This window comes from Neomonachus schauinslandi, chromosome 6 (assembly GCF_002201575.2).
Source record: "Neomonachus schauinslandi chromosome 6, ASM220157v2, whole genome shotgun sequence".
Lineage (NCBI taxonomy): Eukaryota > Metazoa > Chordata > Mammalia > Carnivora > Phocidae > Neomonachus > Neomonachus schauinslandi.
Window position 1 is genome coordinate 35,953,139 of NC_058408.1, and position 21,878 is coordinate 35,975,016.

General features: G+C 39.9%; 1 protein-coding gene across 1 annotated transcript in view; it reads left to right on the forward strand.

Annotated features, from left to right (window-relative positions):
• The window catches only part of HHAT (hedgehog acyltransferase), a 332,511-nt gene that overhangs the window by 254,961 nt on the left and 55,672 nt on the right, over positions 1–21,878 (forward strand). Inside the window, exon 10 of the mRNA XM_044916357.1 lies at positions 86–287. Coding sequence (XP_044772292.1) covers positions 86–287 — 202 coding nt within the window. The remainder of the gene's footprint in view (positions 1–85; positions 288–21,878) is intronic.

The following is a 21,878-nucleotide window of genomic DNA, read 5'->3' on the forward strand; positions in this document are numbered from 1 at the left end:
GGTGACAGGAGAATCAAGGGCAGAAGCAGGTAGGAGTGAAGGGACAGCCCACTGCATGGCTCCTAACAGCCTCTTCTTTCTCTAGGTATGTGTACATTCCAGTAGGCGGGTCCCAGCATGGCCTGCTGGGGACACTGTTTTCCACCGCAGTGACGTTTGCGTTTGTGAGCTTCTGGCATGGTGGCTATGACTACCTCTGGTGCTGGGCGGCCCTCAACTGGCTGGGAGTCAGCGTGGAGAACGCAGTCCAGAGGCTTGTGCAGACCCCGTGCGTCCAGGACAGCGTGGTGAGCAGGTGGTGGGGGACCACTGAGCCAGGTGGACTAGGCCTGGGAGGGAAGGCGGTCATCAGATTCACCCCAACATGGGCCATTTTTGCCAGATTGGTTCAAAGAGGATGTGCCCAGAGGTAGCAGGTTTTGTTTTGTTTTGTTTTTACATAAGTGTTTCAAAGCAATGCATGCCTACTGTATAAAAATAAGAAAATTCACACAAGAGGGAAAGAAAAATACCTCTTCAACAAAAACTGTTACAACTGTTCTAACCTTTTTCTTTACATATACGCACACATGTATAACGTTTAACACAAATGCTATTATTCCAGAGACATAGTTGTATGAGGACCACCTTTCTATGTCACCAAATCCATTTCTAACATTTCTAACAGAATTCCGTTATGTGGCTATGCCGTCATTTATTTGATTAGTCTCCTGCTATTGGGCAATCGTGTCATTCTAATTTTTGGCAATTGTCAATCAAAATGGAGATGAGTATCATAACTGGGACGAATTCTTATATGTAAAATTGCTAAGTAAAAGTTTCTCACCCTTTTTCGCCATGCATACAGCTTAACTCTTCCTTAACTGCCCTGCAGTGCTGGTATTTTTATTCTTGGCTAATTTGATAGATACTGTTACTGTAGCATAAAAAAAAGAAAAAAGAAAAAAACAGCTAAGTGCTTAAGATGCATTCTGATGCCACAGGAAAATGATTTGGAAAATTTGGCACTTTACACACATGTTACACAAATGTTTTATCATATAAAAGTGATATACAGTGTATTACAATCTTGTAGGAAAGAGTCAGTTCTGAATATGCAGCAGTATTCTGATAACCCTGAAAAGAGTGGCTAAAAAGAAATGTGCTGTCATCGGTGTTCACGGCAGGCAATAAAACACAAGAAATTTACTGAGTCGTGATTAATGTGCCTAAACTCCCCCAGTATATGCAGCTAAAGCAAATATATTTCAGAAACCCAACACTACCAAATAGAATACATTTGAGTTTTTTTTTCCTGTAGAGATAGCCATAGTAAAAGTGGACAGTTATTTCAATAAAAACTGATACAAAGCACATAGCAAAATAACACATCTGAAGGAATTTAAATATGCCCATGTATGTTTAAAGATAAATATTTTATTCAGTAGTAGTACCCAGCAATCAGCAGGAAAGAAATGTCAGTGAATCTTAATAGAAAAATGGAATTTCAATGAAAGTCATGGCTATGTAACACAAAGGAAAACCATACAAGCTGGTATCATCAAGGTTTCAACCTCCATCTTCAAATCCGAATAGTCTTCCCCGAAGCCTGAAACCCAATTATCATCTGTGAAAGCCAGAGAATTCTTCTCAGCCTAGGCTGAAGCCCTGTAACACATCTCCCCATTCCTTCACGAAGGGTCTAAAATTAACCTTGAACTTAATGTTAAGCACTGCTCTGTAGACTTTGAGCTGTGGCTTATGTTACTGACAAATTTTAAAAATCTAAAATCTTAAAGGAGAAACCCAAACTGTGCTATGTAGCTTTGTTAATTTTGGTTAAAAATGAAGACAGTGAGAACACTTACTCACAGGATGAAGCACGTGAATGTCTGCTCTGCCTCATCACAGCTCAGTCCAGGACCCTTGTGTGTTTGCCTCATTTGAGCTCCCATCCACAAGTCACTCACCTAAGTGGATAGTAATTTTTGAGTATGCATTTTTTTGGTGAGATGTATGTCTTGTATATTATGAATATGGTGTTTAGTGTACATATTTATTGAGCAAGAACATATTTTGTAAAACCTATTTTATCACCTTCTATCCTGACAGCCTGGTAGTAGGTTATAGCTATGTAGACAAGGAGTCCTTGAGTATGAGATCAGGATTCCATTACTGTTTATATCCCCAATGGTTAGCTCAGCGTCTGAGTTAGCCACAGTGTTAAGTCAGTGCACAATTGGGTTGATTTTTTTTTTTTTAATTCAGTTAGCCAACATATAGTACATCATTAGTTTCAGAGGTAGAGTTCAGTAATTCATCGGTTGCATATAACACCCAGTGCTCATCACATCATGTGCCCTCCTTAATGCCCATCACCCTGTTACCCCAATCCCCCACCCCCTCCCCTCCGGCAACCCTCGGTTCGTTTCCTATGGTTAAGAGTCTCTCATGGTTTGTCTCCATTTCTGATTTCTTCCCATTCAGTTTTCCCTCCCTTCCCCTGTGATTCTCTGTGCTATTTCTTATATCCCACATATGAGTGAAACCATATAATTGTCTTTCTCTGATTGACTTATTTCGCTCAGCATAATACAATTGGGTTGATTCTTTAGTTGTTCTTCCACTTGTCCACGCAAAGACTTTTTCCCATTATTCTGTTTCTTACACAGTTCAGCATAGATTCTGTTTTCCTTCAGAAAAATAGGGCTGGCATTTCAAATATTGTGTAACCTTTTGAATGAACTGTTTCCCCACTTGGGTTACTCTCCTTCCCTCTCTTTTCATGAATCCATTCCCCATTCTTTTGTCTTAATCCAAATGAAGACTTAATGCCTCCTTAGCACCTAATTTCCTCTGACATTAGTCTCCATGATTGATCTGATAGTATTTTTACAATGGGAGCTCACCCCCCCCAGGCTGCTCATATATTCTCTCCAATGACATTAATCCTTCATCTGTTTTTTTTTTAAAGATTGGTTGGAAGATACTTGAGTACCAAGAATGATCATACCTTCTTTTCCCGTATCTTTTTCATCTTCGACCTCAAAGCTTTGTCTGGAGCACGAAATACAGTAGGATTTCTCAGTGTTGATGAAATGGCAGTTGAACATTCACCAGAAGACTAATCAGAGCTGAGTGTTGTAGGAAACCCTCTGATGTTCTAGGCAGGGCTGTCCAATTGAACTTTCTGCAGTAATGGAAATGACCAATACGGAAGTAACCAGCCACACTGAGCACTTGAAATGTGACTGGTGTCACTGAGAAACTAATTTTTAAAATTTATAATTTTAATTAATTTGAGTCTAAGTAGCCCCCATGTGGCCAGGGGCTTCCATTTTGAGCAGTACAATTCTAGAACATACCCCCATCAAGACAAAAATTACAAGAATGTAGAGTGTTATAATTTTAAATAATGTTCATTAATGATGAGGTACCTCGTATATCCAATGGCTACTGAGCTGTTGCACTTGTGTATCTCACAGGTATCTCAGACTTAGCATATGTAGTACTGGACTCGTGTACCCCATACCGCCATAAGTCCAACTAGCTCCTTTCCCTCTTGCATTCTCTGTTTCTAGAAAAGTCATCCTTAATCTAGTTACTCAAGGCCCAAACCAGCAAGTTACCCTTTGTACTCTCTCTCCCTCCATTCTACCTGTATGTACTGTATATTCTATCTCCTAGGAAGATCTTATTTTTAAAAATTATTTCCATTTCTGCTATGTCATCCTAATCTTACTGTTCTTATTCCTTGCCCAGTCTACCAGATAGTTTCTAACTAGTTTCTTTTGCCTTCTTCAATTCATTATCCTCACAGTGCTGAGTGATGTTTCTCAATAAAAACCTAACCATGTTGCTATCCTTCTTAAAATCCCTAGTGGTATCCCATTATTTTAGGACTAAGCCCACAATATTTAAGATGACCTAGGAGGCCCTGCCTGATCTTGAGCTTGCTACCTCTCCCCATCCGCTCTGCTCCCACCCCCCACTTCACACTCTGTTCTTCCTTCTCTTCAATTGCTCATCTTGCCCCTCCAGCCTCAGAACCCCACATGGGCTCGTCCGTGTCCTAGGATGCTTTCTCTCCTCTCCCTCCACCTCTCTTCATCCTTCAGATTATAGTTCCAGTGATATCTTGTTTGTTTGTCCTCCGCTGACCCTCCTGAGTCAGTCAGGTCCTGATTAACAATTCATTTTGAGCACCTTGTAGGTGATCTCTTCTGTTGTACTTATCATAGTTGCAATGAAATATTTTTATACAATAACTTGTTTAATCCGTATCTCCTTCACTGAACTGTAAGCCTCATGAAGTCAGAGGTCTGTATCCTTGGCATGTATCAAAATGCTTGGCGCAGAGTAAGTTGTGTAGTAAATACTTGTTAAATGAATGAATGAATATTTTCTGACTTCACTGAGGGCAGTGTAAGAGGAAGTAGGCCCATACAGCAGCATGAAGAATATAGATAGAATACTGGAAGAACTTCTTAAGGCTGAGGCTTGTTGAGCATTATACAGGGAGATTATTTTTTTCCATAGCAGCATAGATAGTAATTGATCTAGTGATGGCAAAATGCTAATTTAATGCTCAGTGAACAAAATATATATAGGAAAGAAAGGGTTGGGGAGGAATTAGCCTATCTAGTACCCTGCTGCTTTATGAGAGGGGGGATTATTGGTTGTGACTCACTGGGGAACAGAGCTGTAGGATGTTGACAAAAAGGTACTTTCACAAACACCCGAGCGGGGTGGACAAAGAGAAATTACTGCTGAAGCAACACGCTTTTTCTCTTTACAAGCACTCTCTCAAGGAGGGAGCTAGAATTTGTGTTCAGCATGGAAATCTTTTAATAAGTGGAAGCATTTTGAGTAGAGTAGAGTGACATTACTTCTTGCCAATTCTCAATGTGCTCTCTCCTTTGAAGGAAGATACCTTCAGGCTGCCTGTCAGTTACTCCTACAAAAGGAGAATCGACATCTCAAGCAGTTCACCCACCCCCACCCTTGATGCTCATTTCATTGAATAATTTCAATATGTCCTCCTCCCCCCCCAACCCTTATCTCCTCTTCTTTGCCCCAAGAGTATCCTACTGAGCTGATTTATATCCTCTCTGAAGTAGTAAAATTTCTATTTAGAGACTTAATTGAGGAAAGGCGCTTCCAGTGACAATCAGGGAGGGTCAGTCTAATGGTTGTGGGAGGGATCTGATGCTCTGGTGTGTCAGAAGGAGCCCAAAGACCACAGCTCTGTGGTGATATCCATTCAGTTTATCTGCTATATTGGTCAGTTTGAAGATGTAGGTACAGAAATCCCATGAGTTTGAGAGATCAGTCAATTTAAAATTGATCAGTCAATTGTAAGAATTATCGACATGATCCAACTAATGCTTACTTAGTTCTCTGGAATCCTAACCCACCAATTAGCAGGATATACATACATGTCAGTTGGCCTGATGAGAAACACTTTCACTTGAGGTCAGTGACACCAGCCCCAACTAACTCACTGAAGGATTACAAAGCAAACTAGTCTAAGAAGAGTAGTTCTGTTTGACAATGACTCATGATCTTCTATTTCTCTGCTGCTTGGCTTGATTCAACAAATAGAGATCAAGTACTTCTTGTAGATAAGCCATTTTCTCAAGACTGGAAGGCTTTCTAGACTTGGCCATTAGGCAGAATCAGTCTGGTTCTTCATTTCTTAATTTGCTCAATTAGGAAAAAAACCATTTTCAGTACCCTATTTGGGAGACATACTGCAGAACTCTGGGGAACTCTGAGTGAAGGACATGGTCCCTTCCTCCTATTTTTTTCTTCTTTTTTCTTTTTGCATCTCTTTCAGTGCTTCAATGCCTATAGGGTACTAGTCTATCATTGTGTAGTGGTAGAGTCTATTATTAGTTCCCTCCAATAACAAGGTACTTTGTGTGGCCTATCAGGATAATCATCTTTGCAGTGTCTGCTTTGGAATAAAGAGGCAATAAAATGGAATGAGAGCTTTTCTCTAGGAAGAGCTAAGTGATCTATGTTAAAAAACAGTCTTATCTTCATAAGCATCATAAATACCGATTGGCCTAGACTTCAAAGGCATTGCTGAGAAGAAAGGTCCAGGCTAGAGACAGACATTTGGGAGCTTATAGTTGGTATTTTGGAGCCCTGGAAATGTTTGAGACTTTCCAGGGAGAGTGCAGAAAGAGAAGAAAAGGTGGTGGCCCAGGACCGAAACTGAGGAACACCCAACATTTGAAAGTTGGGTGGAGGAGAAGGGGCCAGAAGCGGGGAGGAAAATCTAGAGGGTGATTTCACAGAAACCAAGAAAAAGAGGGTATTTCATGGAGGGGGTCATCAAAGGTGGTGATGCCATTAAGGGGTAAAGTAAAGTGAAGTTAAAGAATGGTTATGTCTCCAGACCAGGGTGCTGACAGTGGGAGGAAGGGGCTGTGAGGCATCTTCCCTCTGCCATAGGAGATCATTGGCCTGCTGGAGATGCAAGACGTGTGCAAATCAGTTGAGGACCAGGGTAAGGCATTATGTGCAGAGAGACCACTGATGTTCATGAGGGGTGATGGTCAGTGTGAGCTAAGCTTTTAAGAATGGTTTATTTAAAGAGCTGGGGCTTGAGTTGGACTCTGAAGAATTAAGAGTGGGGCTTGGATAGGTCAGTAGAGAGAAGACAGGCATTCCAGGTCAGGAGAATAGCACACATACAGCCTGAAGTCAGGAATAGGGTTGCCATGGAGGTGAGGAGGCAGACATGGGAGATGAGGGGTTATCACTCAGGAGAATGGAGGAAAGGAAGCTAGAGAAGCCAAAGGTTTTCCATATAAAGGGATTTGAAGGCCAGACTTAGAAATATAGAAATGCAAACCACTTTAACCAAACAGGAGAGCATTAAATTAACATATTAATCCCACACGTCAAATTAGCCTGTTGTGCTAGCTTGTTAGCACTCACTCAGGCCTCTCCGTCTGGAAAAAGCAATGCATGTTGTTATGAACAGTGTGTTCCTTGGTGGATGACGACCTGTTGGTGCCCCCTCCATTGTCTCTTACTCCGAAGGATCATTAACGATGCAGGAAGCACACTGCGCAATTCACTGCTAACACATTTTCTTCTCTGTGGGAATCTGAACCTAAGCCTTAACCCCTCTGGTCTGAAAGGTGGAATGTGGCAAATAATTCTGTCTTTTAGTTGAATACGTTTAGCATGGCAAAAGCATTTTCACAGGTTCTTTTTACTGAGTCTGCTATCTGCAGAGAGAAGGCTTTGAACTAGAGCCAGTTTCCAGTTATTCATGGCCTGGTGAGCCTCTCCAGGTCTGGCCTGCTCTGGGACTTCTGTGGCCTTCCCTGTCCCTGTCAGGTTAGGCTCGAGCAAGGCAGGGTCACCCTTTCATCATTGCTGCTGCCATGGCTGCCCGTCCTTTCTTCCCCAAGCACACAGCACAGTCTCCCGGCCTTGGGAATTGTAACCTCGGGAAAGAATACTAAGCCAAAGATGAGATCTATCACTTGAATGGCAGTGGTTGAAATGGGCTTTTTCAGGTGGCATGTGGGATTAGATTCATTACTTGAGAGTCTCCAATTCCTGCTTCTACAGCACAGATAAGTGGTGGTTACTCTGGTCACAGCTTAGTGCCCAGCATCTCTCTCTAGATGAGCTTAGGAAAAAGCAAAATCTTACTGTGTACGTGCTGAAGCTTTGGATATGTCTTTCTAAATCTGGCTCTTTTTTCCTCCCAGAAAACCCATTACTCATTGAAGGTAGCAGAGCTTGAGTTTCCAGTGTTCTTATTATCAATAGAAGGATGAAATTAGCCCCCTTTTCCCAAAAATAATATGCACATACTTTGTGCAATATATTTCTATAATATGTATTTATTTACAATGTATACTTAGGCTTTATGTGTGATCAATATTATGTATATATGCTATAACTGTATAACACGTATATGTAATACACGTACATGTGTATGTATGTATGTGTATATATACATATATTTGTGTGTGTGTGTTCATTTTATAAAGCTCTGAGGAGTCAGAGATGTTCAGGACTTCCAAAATATCTCACATTCCTCCCAAGACCTAGAAATAAACACTGCTTTAAAAAGCCTATGGAGCAGCTGCTGGACTCATTTGAGATGAGCTGAGTCGGTATCAATGTACTGTGATTGCCAGAATGTACTGAAACACAATTTAAGGGGGCTTTTGCTTTTTCCTCTGGTCTGAACCCTATAGTTCACCCAGTAGGCTGGAGTCAGAGCTGGAGTAAGAGCTGAACGGCCCTGAGGGGTGGCAGGAAAGAGTATCATATAAAAGGTGCAGGACATCTATCAAGTTGACTAGGCCACCATTGAAAGTAATGATCTTCAAATAATTTCACTGTGAAGAAAGGTGGAGAGGAATAAAGAAAAACAGATATAACAAAAATTTGTTTTTATTTAAAGATACGTGCAAACACAGAGAAGTGCATAGAAGGTTATACACTCCAACATTAATGATGGCTAGCTTTTTACTGACGGGATTACGTGTGATACATATTTTCTTGGTTTTACTCATTTGTATTTTCAGCCTTTTCTACAGTGAATAGGTATTGTTATCTACTTAAAGGTTATTGAGAGAAAAGGGTACAGGATGGATCCACCCTCAGGAGGCTTTGCTTAGCTGACCATGGATGCTTGATTCATGTTAGAAATGGAAGGACCAGGGGCACCTGGGTGGCTCAGTCAGTTAAGCATCTGCCTTCAGCTCAGGTCATGATCTCAGGGTCCTGGGATCAAGCCCCACATCGGGCTCCCTGCTCATCAGGGAGCCTGCTTCTCCCTCTCCTCCCAACTCGTGCTCTCTGTCTCTCTCTCAAATAAATAAATAAAATCTTAAAAAAAAAAAAAAGAAAAAAAAAAAAGAAAGGACCAGACTAATGTGGGGCTGTTGTAGCTGCCACCCTTTGCCAGGGAAGAAACTGTACTAGATCCTGCACAAGGATCTTTCACATTTGTTATTTTATTTAAGCATCACAACAACCAAGCAGGACAGGGGTTCCTTATCTTCATTTTTATAGATGAGGAACATACTATAGGCTGGGAAGGTATGTGATTTGTGTAGGAACACATGGTTAGTTCAATTAGAAAGGGAGTCAAATTCAGTTATACATAATTTATTCTAAGCATCCTTGATATCAGATAAGAGACATTTGCTTTGATAGATCTTACACACTTATTCATTCACTTAATTTATCCTTGCTGCTTGTGTACATTTGGCATTAGATTTTTTTTTAACCAGCAAAAAATGGGTTTTCTCAGGAATAACAAAGATTTGCAATTCGAGATAAGCAAGCTATGGCCAAACCATTTGGCATTAGATTAATTGACATTCCAGCCCTCAGTTCTTGGACAACTTATGTTTTAGTTGTGGTTCACTCAACCTGTCTATGAAAAAATTGGTCCAAGTGAAGTGGGAATGCTCACAAAAGCATTTTTACCCAATTATGCCATGTGGTTTCAATAGTAGCTTTACAGGTAAGTACTATTGTTATCCCCGTTTTGCAGTGGGAATGAATGGAAACCCAGAAAGTTTAAGAAATATGTGTTCATGGGTCAGAAGTCAAATCATACTGCAAGGCTTTCTTGAGATAAATGAATCTTTGGTCTCCATTCCTCCTATGCAGACGTCCTTGTCCTCATCAGCAACAACTTCTAATTCTCTTAGTTGTTTCTGACATCTACCTCTGCCTTTCTAAAGTCTATTCTCTTATTTCTTCACTTATGAATTATAAATATTAACTGCTTTCTACTTGAGGTTTTTGCATCTGAGATGTACTCCCAACTCCTTCTAATAGAATAACCATCTTTATTTTTGGCTAAATCAACATTTGCTGTTTACATTATTATCACAATGGTAAGTGTGGCTCACTGCCAAGCCAGTTAATATGCTATCATTGAGTTTCCTTTTTAGTCACCTGTTTCCCCACCTTAGATTAAGAATCACCTTGCCTCTTTTTGTGTGATTAGGAGTTTACTATCACCACTTCTTTCCAAACTCCCCAATAAAATTGAAAAATCCCTCAGAATAGTATTTTCCATGTAGTCAGATGTATTTGGAAATCTGTCAGCTCTCTTCTTTTCCTGGAGAACCTCTCCTGAAGCCCTTCCATCCTCCTGGCCCATCTGGATCGTTTCCCTTCAGATTGGCCGTACAGCTGGCGTCCTGACATTTCCCTCCTCCTCTCTCTTGGGCTGAATCCCTGTATCGTGGGCCCCAGAACTCCTTGTTTTCTCCCCTCCGATTTGGTGGAGCACATCCTTTAGTAGCTGCCTTAGAAAAGCACCGTGAGTGATAACATGTTTTTGAGACCTTGTATTTCTCAAACTGTCTTTATTCTACCCTCACCTTTGATTATCTGAGCACTGAATTTTAAGGTTGAACGGTAATTTCTCCTGAAAATTTTGAAGATGTAATTTGTATTCTCATTTTGAGTTTTACTGTTGAGAAATGCCATTTTGGTTTTTGATTCTTTGTATGTAATCTGTTTTTCTCCAGAACCTTAATGAAAATATCTTTGGTATTCTGAAATGCCACTGTGCCTGTTGGCCCTGAGTTCAGAGTTACTCTAATGCAGTTTATTGATTAAAAAAACCCTGTTACCACCTTCATTCATCATGGGGGGGGGGCAGAGAAAGGGGGAAACCCCAGGGTGTGTATGCCCATTACCCAGATTTTTAACCAACCTTCCTGTTTTCTTTCTCCATGGTTTACTGTTGCCATCTGTGGTATATGGTGCCTCTAATGTGTAGGCCTCTGGGAATCTATCTGGTGTATGAATGACTCCTCTCTTTGATATCTACTATCCAGGTGTCTCAGTCCTGCTAATTCCTCCATCTGCTCTCTATCTTATGAAAATGGGTTGATTTTGCTCACTTGCTTTTCACTTCTATTCCGTTCTTTGCCTGTGGATTTATTTTCAAATGTTTACTTGCTTTTTAACAGGGTTTTGAAGGGAGCAGAGATATCTAATCTACTGTGTTTAACTGGATGTCATAGAACAGTTTTCTGTGCTGTTGGCCGAATCATTTTGGAATGCTTTACCTGTTTGTCAGTTTTAGATTTTTAAATATCAGGTTTGCTTAAAAGCAGGCCTTACCCTAAGCTGTTGTTTTTGTGTTTGAACAGATTATAGCTGAGGCCAGATCTGTCACATTTTAGGCTTATTTAATAGTCTCAAGGGACCTCAGTACTACCTGGAGAGGGTGATCCCCAGTGCCATGAACAGTCATAATTTGGGTGTGATGGTCATCTAGCTTCTATCTTCCCACCCATATGCCTTGACTCCATACTTAGGGAAGATAGCCAGGGTCTAAGGTCATTAAGTGGAAAGATTCCTAGATTTCCTTTTTCTATTCTTTTATTCTTTTTAAATTTATGAAGTCATTCGTGACCATATGCTCTTGAAAACAGCTAAGACTGGAGTCCTCTAAGACAGCCATCCCCCCACCTCAACAAACACACCTTGCTCTCTTTCTTCTTCCATGAGAGGTAACCATTGTTGTCAGATTAGAGTATGGCCTTCCATACATACCTTTACTACTGTGTGTGTGTGTGTGTGTTATAATAAATATATAAATATTCTAAAATTTGTGCTTTTTTCCTCCTCATGACATGTTTTGAAGATGTTTCTACATTAGTAGATGTAGATCTGCATAATTGGACATGGCATGGATATATAATGTATTTAGCCATTCTTCTGTTGTTGAAGTTTTCGGTTGCTTCTAATTTTTTCTTTTGCAAATGCAGCGGCTGTGGAGATGCCTAGATATGCCTCCTTGTACATACATGTAAGTATTTCTTTAGAGCAGGTACCAAGAAGAGATAGAGTAGGAGTTGGCAAACTGTGATGGCCCATGGGCCAAATCTGGTCTACTGCCTGTTTTTGTATGGCCTGCAACTAAGAATGGTTTTTATAACTTCAAACTGTTTTATTCAGTGGTCCATACTTTCCCTACTGATCTGAAAGATCATCTTTAATATATAGCAAATATCCAAATATACATAAATTCATTTTTTAGGCTCAGTTCTGTTGTATTGATCTACTTGATTCTTCCTATTTGAAATGCTAGAGTTCTATAGTATGTCTTGATTCCTGATATGGAAAGTCCCATGCCCCTTTTGGTTCTTTTTCCAAATTACATTAGCTATTTTTGTACAGTGGCTCTTCCATATGAGTCTTAGAATTAGGGAAGTTCCTCAAAACTCCTTCTGGTATTTATATTGGAATTTGTTAGACTGGCATTAAAGTGTAGCTTAATTTGTGTAGAGTTAATATGTCTGTGATGCTGTTTTTCCAGTCATGGATTAGTTATGTATTCAAGTCTTCCCTTATGTTATTATACAATGATTATCATTTCTCCTTAGAAGTCTTGGACACTTCTTTGTGGATTATTGCTTTGGTATAGGAAAAATGCTGATTTTTGTTTTGAGTTGATCATTTTGCGTCTATCCTGTTTAAATCTTTTGTTAACTCTAGTAATTTGTCAATTGTTTCTTGTGAATTTTCTAGATTGATGGTCATATCATCCACAAATAATGACAGTTTTGTCCTTGCCAACAGATTTAACCCTCGCTGCATTTAATTGTCTTGTTGTATTGACTTAGTCTTTCAGTATGATTTTGAGTGATAGAGGAGAAAATGTCTTTTCCTTGAAACTAGTGAGAATACTTGGGGTTTTGACACATTATCTTTATCAACCTAAAGAAGCTTACTCTTTTACTATTTTTTTAAAATCGTGAACGAGCATGCAGTTTTACCTAATATTTTATTGGCATCTGTTGAGTGATCATAAGATTATTCTCCTTTAATTATTTAATCTCATGAATTACATGAATTTCTAATATTTTTAATATTGAATCCTCCTCCCATTCCTGGGATGAATTTTACTTGATTGAGAGAATTCTTTTAATCACTCCTATATTCAATTTACAGCTATTTAATTTAGAATTTTTAAGGTAATGTGTAGAAGAAAGATTAACTTACGGTTTTCTTTCCCTATGTTGTCTCTTTATCACTTTAGTGTCAGGGTTATACTAGCATCATGAAACCAGTGGAAGCTTCCCATAGTTTTTTATCCTCTGAAACAGTTTCCATGGAAATTGTCTGTTCCTTGATCATCTGGTAGAACTTGCTCATTAAGATCATCTGGGCAATTTTTCTTTGAACATAGAGCTTTGACCACTGTTTCTGTTCTTCTGTGGTTATGCTTTTTCAGGCCATCTACTTTTTCTATGAGAATTTTAGGTAATTTATATTTTCTAGATACTTTGTTTCTTAGCTACATTATCAAATATATCACTATATAATCTCCAAAGAGTTTTAAATTTCCTGTATATTATTACCTCTTGTTTATTTGGCCTTGTTTTCTTAATTGATCATACTTGCTAACATTTATTCATTTTAGTGTTCCTTCAATAGAAGTTTTTGGTTTACATCAATAAAATTTTTTAAAAATTTACTGGTGTGTTAAGTTTTACAAATTTTTGTCTTTGTTGTTGCTGATTTATTTTATTCCATTGTTGGTGAGCATGGCCTTCATGATAACTTTTTAGAATATATTTGTCTTCCTTTCCTGGCTTAGTTTGTATTCAGTTTGATTATGATCCACTTGTGTATGAAAATTACATATATTCATTATTCTGTATATCTGTCTGTGAGACAGGCCTAATAATTCTTCATTGGGATAAATTATACATGACATAAAATTTACTGTTTTAACTGTTTTTAAATCTACAATTCAAAGGCATTAAATTTATTCACAATGTTGTACAGCCATTACCACCATCAATCTCCAGAACATTTTAATCATCTCAAACAGAAACTCTAAACCTATTAAGCAATAACTTCATATTACCTCCTTCCCTCCGGCCCCCAGGAACACTATTTTACTTTCTTTCTTTATGAATTTGATGATTCTAGGTACCACCTATAAGTGGAATCATGTAATTTTTTTCCTTCTGACTTATTTCACTTAGCATAATGTCTTTATGATTCATCCATGTTGTAGTGTACATCAGAATTTTTTGTCTTTTTTTTTTTTTTAAAAGATTTTATTTATTTATTTGAGAGAGAGAATGAGACAGAGAGAGCGAGCACGAGATGGGGGAGGGTCAGAGGGAGAAGCAGGCTCCCCGCCGAGCAGGGAGCCCGATGCGGGACTCGATCCCGGGACTCCAGGATCATGACCTGAGCCGAAGGCAGTCGCTCAACCAACTGAGCCACCCAGGCGCCCAGAATTTTTTGTCTTTTAAAGGCTGAATACTATTCCATCCTTGTATATCACATTTTGTTTATCCTTTCATCCATTGACAGACATTTGGGTTGTTTCCACCTTTTGCCTATTGTGAATAATATAGCAGTGAACACTGGTATACAAATATCTCTGTCTTTTGATTGGAGAATTTAGTCCATTTACTTTTTTAAAAAAAGTTTTTATTTAAATTCCAGTTAACATCCAGTGTAATATTATTTTCAGGTGTACAATATAGTCATTCCACACGTCCATAAAACATTTAAAGTAATTATTGATAGATATGGACTGTTTCTATTTTGTTAATTATTTCTGACTGTTTTTTATTTCTTTGTTTCTCTCTTACTCTCTTTGTGATATAATAATTTTCTGTAGTGCTATGCTTTGATTCCTTTATCTTCTGTGTATCTGCTTTAGGTTTTTGCTTTGTGGTTACTATGATGCTTACATAAAACATCTTGTAACAGTCTGTTTTAAGCTAATAACTCCATTGAATGCAAAAGCTCAACATTTTTACACCCACCTGTTCTATGTTTTTGCTGTTACAATTTACATCTTTTACACTGTGTATCCATTACCTCATTTTTGTAGTTATTGTTATTTTTAGTACTTTTAACCTTTATATTAGATTTATAAATTATTTACCACCACCATTACAACATTAGAGTGTTCTGAATTTATATACTTACCATTACCAGTGACTTTTATATGTTTTCCTATTACTAATTAGCATCCTTTTTTTTTTTAGCTTAAAAAATCCCTTTAACATTTATTATAAGGCTGGTTTAGTGGTGACGAACTCCTTCAGCTTTTGTTTGGAAAACTCATTATCTATCCTTCATTCTGAAGGACAACTCTGCCAGGTAGATTATTCTTGGTTGGCTATGTTTTTCTTTAAGCATTTTAAATACATTGTGCCACTCCCTTCTGGCCTGTAAAGTTTCTGCTAAAAAATTTGCTGATAGTCGTATGAGGGTTCCCTTGTATGTAGCAAATTGTTTTTCTTGTGCTGCATTTAAGAGTCTCCCCTTGTCTTTATCTTTTGACAATTTAATTATAATCTGTCTCTGTGTGGGTCTCTTTAGATTTCTTATTTGGTACTTTTTAGGCTTTCTAGATCTAGATGTCTGTTTCTTTCTCCAGGTTAGGGAAGCTTTCAGCCATTATTTTTTTGACTAAGCTTTCTTCCCCTTTCAGTCTCTCTCTTTTTCTTTCAAGACCCCTACAATATGTATATTGGTTGCTTGATGGTATCCATAAGTCCCTTAAACCATCTTTACTCTTTTCATTCTTTTTTCATTTTCTACTCTGATTGCATAAATTCCACTGACCTGTCTTTGAGTTTGTTGATTATTTATTCCACTTAACCTAGTCTGTTTTTGAATCCCTCTATTAAATTTTCAGTTCAGTTATTGTATTATTAAGCTCTGTGATTTCTGTCTGGTACTTTCTGTCTTTTTGTTGAAATTCTCACTTTGTTCATACATTACTCTCTTGGCTTTGGTGAGCATCTTAATGACTATTATTTTAAACTCTCAATCAGGTGAAAATCACTTATCCTCATTTTGTTAAGATCTGTTTCTGGAGATTTATCTTCTTTTTTGTTGTTTGGAACATATTCCTGTTTCTTCATATTTCTTGACTCTCTGTGATGGTTTCTTTGCATTATATAAAAATGCCATCTCTCCCAGTCTTGACAGAGTGGTCTTGTGTAGAAGATGAACCACATCAGTCAGCCTGGCCTGAGCTTCTAATTTTTATCTCAGACCTTTGTGATTGTCCCAGTTCAAGTTACCTTCTTTGTTCTTAGTGGCCCTCTTAGTTGAAGATGTGCTAAGACCTATTAGTGTCCCATAGGGGAGGATCACAGTCAGCACCTTGATGCAATATGATTAGAATCCAGACCCTCAAACAGTAGCTGGGAGGGTATGTATTTAAACCCCTTTTCAGGGAAAAACTGGGAGGTGGGAATTTTTGCCTGCTTAGCCTGTGCCAGGACTTGTAGTATGGTCTCAGGAGAGTGCTTAGGAACTGCTTGTTTGTTTACCACAGTCCTGTGGGACTTGTGAATGGAAGCCCCATTGGCTATCAGAGCCAGGCCATTGGGGGAACCTATTACTTGGGCAGCAGCTGCAAAAGCTGGCATGCAGGTATGATTACAAGCTCCTTCCAGGGAGATACTGACAACTTAGAGTGAGCTGGAGGGAAAAGGTGAGGGAGGTTCTATTAGCTTCCCAGTGTCCTGCGAGAGTCCCAGTCCTCCTTTAGATGTGTGCTAAATTAGAAGCCTGACTCTCAGGCAGCACTTTTTTAAAAAGATTTATTTATTTATTTTGGGTAGAGTGAGAGAGAGAATGCAAGAACAGGGGGAGGGAGAGAGAATCTCAAGCAGACTCCCTGCTGAGCACGAAGCCCGACATGGGGCTGATCTCACAACTCTGAGATCATGACCTAAGCCAAAATCAAGAGTCCGATGCTCAACTGACAGAGCCACCCAGGCACCCCTCAGGAAGCGATTTTTAAAGTATGTAGATAGACCTCTTTCAGAGAAAGACTGCGAGCTTTGCTTGTTCCCTCAGTGGTGAGCTCTGGGGGGAGAGCTATATAACAAGTGCTCATGTGCCCCTTAAGAACTGCTTCTTTGTTTGCTAGTCTTGCAGGTCTTGTGAACACACGCACCTTTGGTATACTGCCTGTTCCTGTGATGGGAGTCTTAAAATTTGGGATGCTGGATGGGGGTTCAAAATTTATGTTCCTCAGGAAGAAGCCTTGAATTGGGGGTTTTCTCCCAATTGTATGATGCTGTGCTGGGGGTGGGGTTTATGGCAAGAGTGTGTCTCAGCTTTGCCTACCTGTGAAGATGTGGGTAATTTTCTCATTTGCCTGATGTGTAGGAGTTGCTCGGCTAGTTTCTGGATTTCTTTCAGTGTAAATTTCTCCATGTATAACTGTACATTCAGTGCATCCATGGGAGGAAGAGGAGTGTAGGAGCCTCTTATGTTGCCATCTTGATAGCCTCACCTGTTCTAAGATTGTTTGCCCATTTAGGGTCCCTTGAGATTCCATGTTAATTTTAAGATGAGTTTTTCTATTTTTGAAAAAAAAATCATTGGGATTTTGATAGGGATTGCATTGAATCTATAGATAACTTTGGGTGGTATTGTCATCTTGGTAATATTAAGTATTCTAATGTATGAATATAGATGTCTTTCTCTTTCTTCTTTAAGCAATGTTTTGTAGTTTTCAGTATGTCTTTTCCCTCCTTAGTTCAATTTAGTCCTAAGTATTTTATTCTTTTTGAAGCTATTGTAAATGGAATTGTTTTCCTAATCTACTTTTCAGATTGTTCATTGTTAGTGTATAGAAATGCAACTAATTTTTGCATGTTGCTTTTTATCTTGAAAGTTTGCTGAACTTTTTCATTAGTTGTATCAGTGTTGTGTTTTTGTTTTTGTTTTTGTTTTTTTGTAGAATCTTTAGTGCTTTCTATGTATAACATCATTTCACTTGCAATCAGAGGTAAGTTTTGCTTCTTCCTTTCTGGTTTGGATGCTAGACCTATTTTTATTCAGCTATTTTATATTCTTACTTTTGATCTTTTAGGTGTCATTTTCTGGGGGGATATGTTAAATCTCCTACTCTAATGGTGAATTCTAATAATTTTTTTAAGTTCCAATGTCATTTTAAGCCATATTGTTCTTGAAAATATTGAGCCCCTGAAATTGACACTTGGTCAATATCTATCAACCATTACTAAAGGAACACATGCACAAGGTACTAGTTTTTGAAGTATCTGAAGTATTTCAAGAAATAAAAACATTTCTTGAAGATCTACTTTGTATCTGGCACTGAAGAGAAGATTTCATTCTAGAGGAGAGGACACATACTGCTACACAGAATGTAGCAGGGAGCATGAAGTCATCAGTTAGAGGAATGTGTGAATGACTGTACTATATTTACTACTCTACTTATCAGTGTCTGCCTAAGACCAGTTACTTAATGTCTCTGCTCTTTGGTTCCTCCTTTGTAAAATGGGAATAATTTTTTCTACTTAGGTAGCAATATAGGTTAGCAATATAGGTTAAGCTCCTCACATAGAGAATTTTATTTGTATCAAAAACTGTGTATCTAAAACATATAGATTGATACTGTCTATCCCATGGGTTACAGAAACACAGAAAATGGGTGACTGACTCTGTCAGAGTTAGAGTAACCCACATTGATCAAATGCCAATTGTGAGCTAGGAGTCTGAGCTTGCTCTGGACAGCACAGTTAAAAAGGGGGGCCAGAACCTGAGCATCATCTGGGCTGGTCCAAAGCTGTTGGTCTTCTGAGCTGACATTGAGCTGGAGCGTGAAGAAAGAATTAGGAGGACACATTCTCAGTAGAGAAAACAGCTTCTGCAAGAGAAGCAATGTGTAAAGTCATTTTACAGAGATGTAAAAGTGTGTGCCATGTTGGAAGAACAGTGAATAGAGCTGTGTCATTAGTAGAGTAGTAGGAGTTAAGGTTGGAAAGTAAAATGAGGTCTGATTGTAAAGCGCCTTCTTTGGATTTTAGTCTGCAAGCAATGAAGAACCACCAAAATATTTTGTGCAGTGGAGGGACATACTCAGTGTGCTTGATGAACCAGAGGGGGGAAGACCAGAGCTTAACATGCCAGTTAAGAAAGAGGCTTCTGCAAAATCCAGAGCAGAGACATGAGGACTAGAAGCGAGGGCATATCGTTAGAAGAGCAAGAACACAGAGTAAGACAGTACTGTTGGCCATTCCAGAACTTTTAGCAGGACCTGGCTCCTCAAATATGGCTTAAGTTCTCTGATTATACCAAGAGCCAGTTGTTTGCTTAGTTATTTGAAAGTCCTCTGAAATTCCTTCATATGCTGTGTGGATTTCGCTGCTAAATTATAGCCTCTGCTGTTTTTAACCAAGCAGGATATCTAAACTCTGGAGCAGGTGACTCATCCATTTAAGCCAAACTGGCTTTATCTTTATCACTGCGATATTTGATTCTATCTCAGGAGCATGCATTGCTTAGATCTCAGGACCATGCATTGCTTAGATCTCAGGAGTAGAGATTGGAAAATTTAACTTCATTGGCCAGATATATTTTGAAGCTCTGGACACTTACAAGAAGGAAGGAGGTGTTGTTTTGGGGTGCCTTCCTGTATTCATTTGGCTTGGATATAGGATGCAATGGAACATTAAGAAAGTCAGGAGATTCTGTAACTTATTTAGGGTAAAGAGAGAGACAGGTGTTAAGTAATGGCTGAGCACACAGAGAGTAGGCATGGGTCTTAGGTGATACAGATTGAAGGACAGAGCTCACCATGCTGGGAGCAGCAGGAGAGAGAGGGGTTATTCATGAAACACAGACTTCTAAATGGAAATGACCAGAGTGCCTTGGCAAAGGAAGCAAGGGGAGCAATGTCCTGGTGGGTTGGTACGGGATGGGACAGGAGTTCAGGTCCTCCTCCTGAGTGTTTTACTCTGGCCACCTTTCTCTTTCACAAGAGCTATAATTGTTTCTTTGGTTGTCTTTGGTCTCATCCTTATAGCCTGTGGGGTATCTACCCTCGTTTGCTCCTCCTGGTCTCCACCCGTATCCCCCTTGCCATTTCCTTGTTCATCCTCTCTTACCCTCTGGTTACCATTTTTATTAGAAAATGAAAGACTTCAGTGATTATATGGAAGAACTGTGTCCAGCTGCTCAAGCCCACCCAATTTTTTTTTTTAGCTTCTCCCCATTTAAAAATAAACAGTATCAGGTCCCACTTGCCAAGCCTTTGTCAGTCTCCAGCAGCCATTCCTCCGGCCCATCTGCTCCCCCAGATGCTCAGCCTGTCCCCTCCTCCCAGCTCGGCCCCACATGCAGTCCCTGTGTGGACGAGTGTGGGCCCCACCTCACACAGCCGCTGCAGCCCCACCGCACCATCTGCTTCCCACCCTCGCAGACGTTCTGAGAGTAACTTCTGACCCAGATTCCATGGACCACACCACCCCAGCACCCAGCTTGCTTGCCCCAGCCCAAGTCCTGTGATTTCCAGGGACAGGATGCTGACTGGAAAAGAGAGAGGGGTTTCCAGAGAGATAAGAATAAACACAGGAGCTGACTTCTCACAGCAGGAAATGCAAACTAGTTTGACAATTTAGTTCTGCCCTGAGGTTTACTTTGTTTGGGTTAGTTCCTCGCCTTTGGAAGCCAGTGTCTCAGAGAGAAGTTTAAAGCACTGCTAGACTGTCCTTCTACAGTATTTCCACACCCCACCTCTTCTTTTTTCCATCAGAGACCCCGAACTCAAACAGGAATTAGAGGTCTACCCTGGTCCTGACCTTCCAGGTGTTCTAAGGGGCTTGCTGTATCGAGGCCCAAAATCAAGTACCTTCTCTTGGGCCTGAAGAGTGGGTTATATCAACATTAACATGGAGAGAACCACCCCCCCCCCCCCAGCCTTTCATTGAAGTCAGAGTCCCTGAGGGAGAACTGGTCACCCAGCGTAGGAAGTGATACTTTCTGACCTGCTCCGCATCCCATTCTTCCTCCTTCCCCTGGGTCTGTCTGAGGGGTGTGAGGGAGAGGAGCCTTGGAACTGGTGCTACACCATGCTCATCTGTGGTTGGAAGCACAGGAGGCTCCTCTCTCAAGCTTGATGCCCCGGGGGTAGTGGGTGGGCTGGGGGGGGCCACAGTGGGGCACTGTAAAGAGCACTTTCCCTGCCCTAGGATGCCTTTCTCTGGGCCCCAGGGGAAAGGGGGCACATTTTTGGCATTGCTCCTAATGAGGGAGGAAGGGAGGTGCTGTGCACCCATAGGCCAGGAGGGAAGTTGGCTTTATAATGAATATAGAAGAAAACATTTCACCCATGCTCAAGAGACACTATTGATATTCTGGACAGGACGGTTCCATCTCATACATTGCAGTATGTTTGCTATCCCTGGACCCTGCCTATCAAATGCCATAATTTTGATGTCCTTGAGACAACTGAAGTGCTCAGCAAGTTCTAAACATCCCCTGGGGCCCATGCCCTTCCCAGGTTCTTGCTGCCAGGATATTGGATTGCCATCGCTTCATCTATCTTCTGGGAAGGGACCATGACCAGACCAGAGTTCGTTTTTATTCTGTTATATTTGTGTTAAAATCAAATTCTGTTTACCGATCACTGCCTTATCTGATCAATTGGCAATTCTTATTTTTATACCTGATGACTCTTCATTGTACGCTGACTTATTTCCCCATTTGGTTCATAGTCCCTCACATAAGTTTTTCTACCAAAAGTTTCTCACAAACTTTTCTACCAACTGACAAAGGCTTGGCAAGTGGGACCTGATACTGTTTATTTCTACCAAGTTTTTCTCTCATGACCTGAGCCAAAATCAAGAGTTGGGTGCTTAACCGACTGAGCCACCCAGGGTCTTAAGCACCTCAGCCATGACTAACATATGAGGCATGGTCCCTGCACATGGACAGACAGCCTGTATCCTAGATGTGAAGGACCACAAGAGTGATGACAACAATTGCTATAGGATATCAGAGGAGAGTGTATAAAAGAAATCAAGAGTTTAAAGTGGGAACCTTGGCCCTATGTCCCTAGACATTCAGAAAGTTGT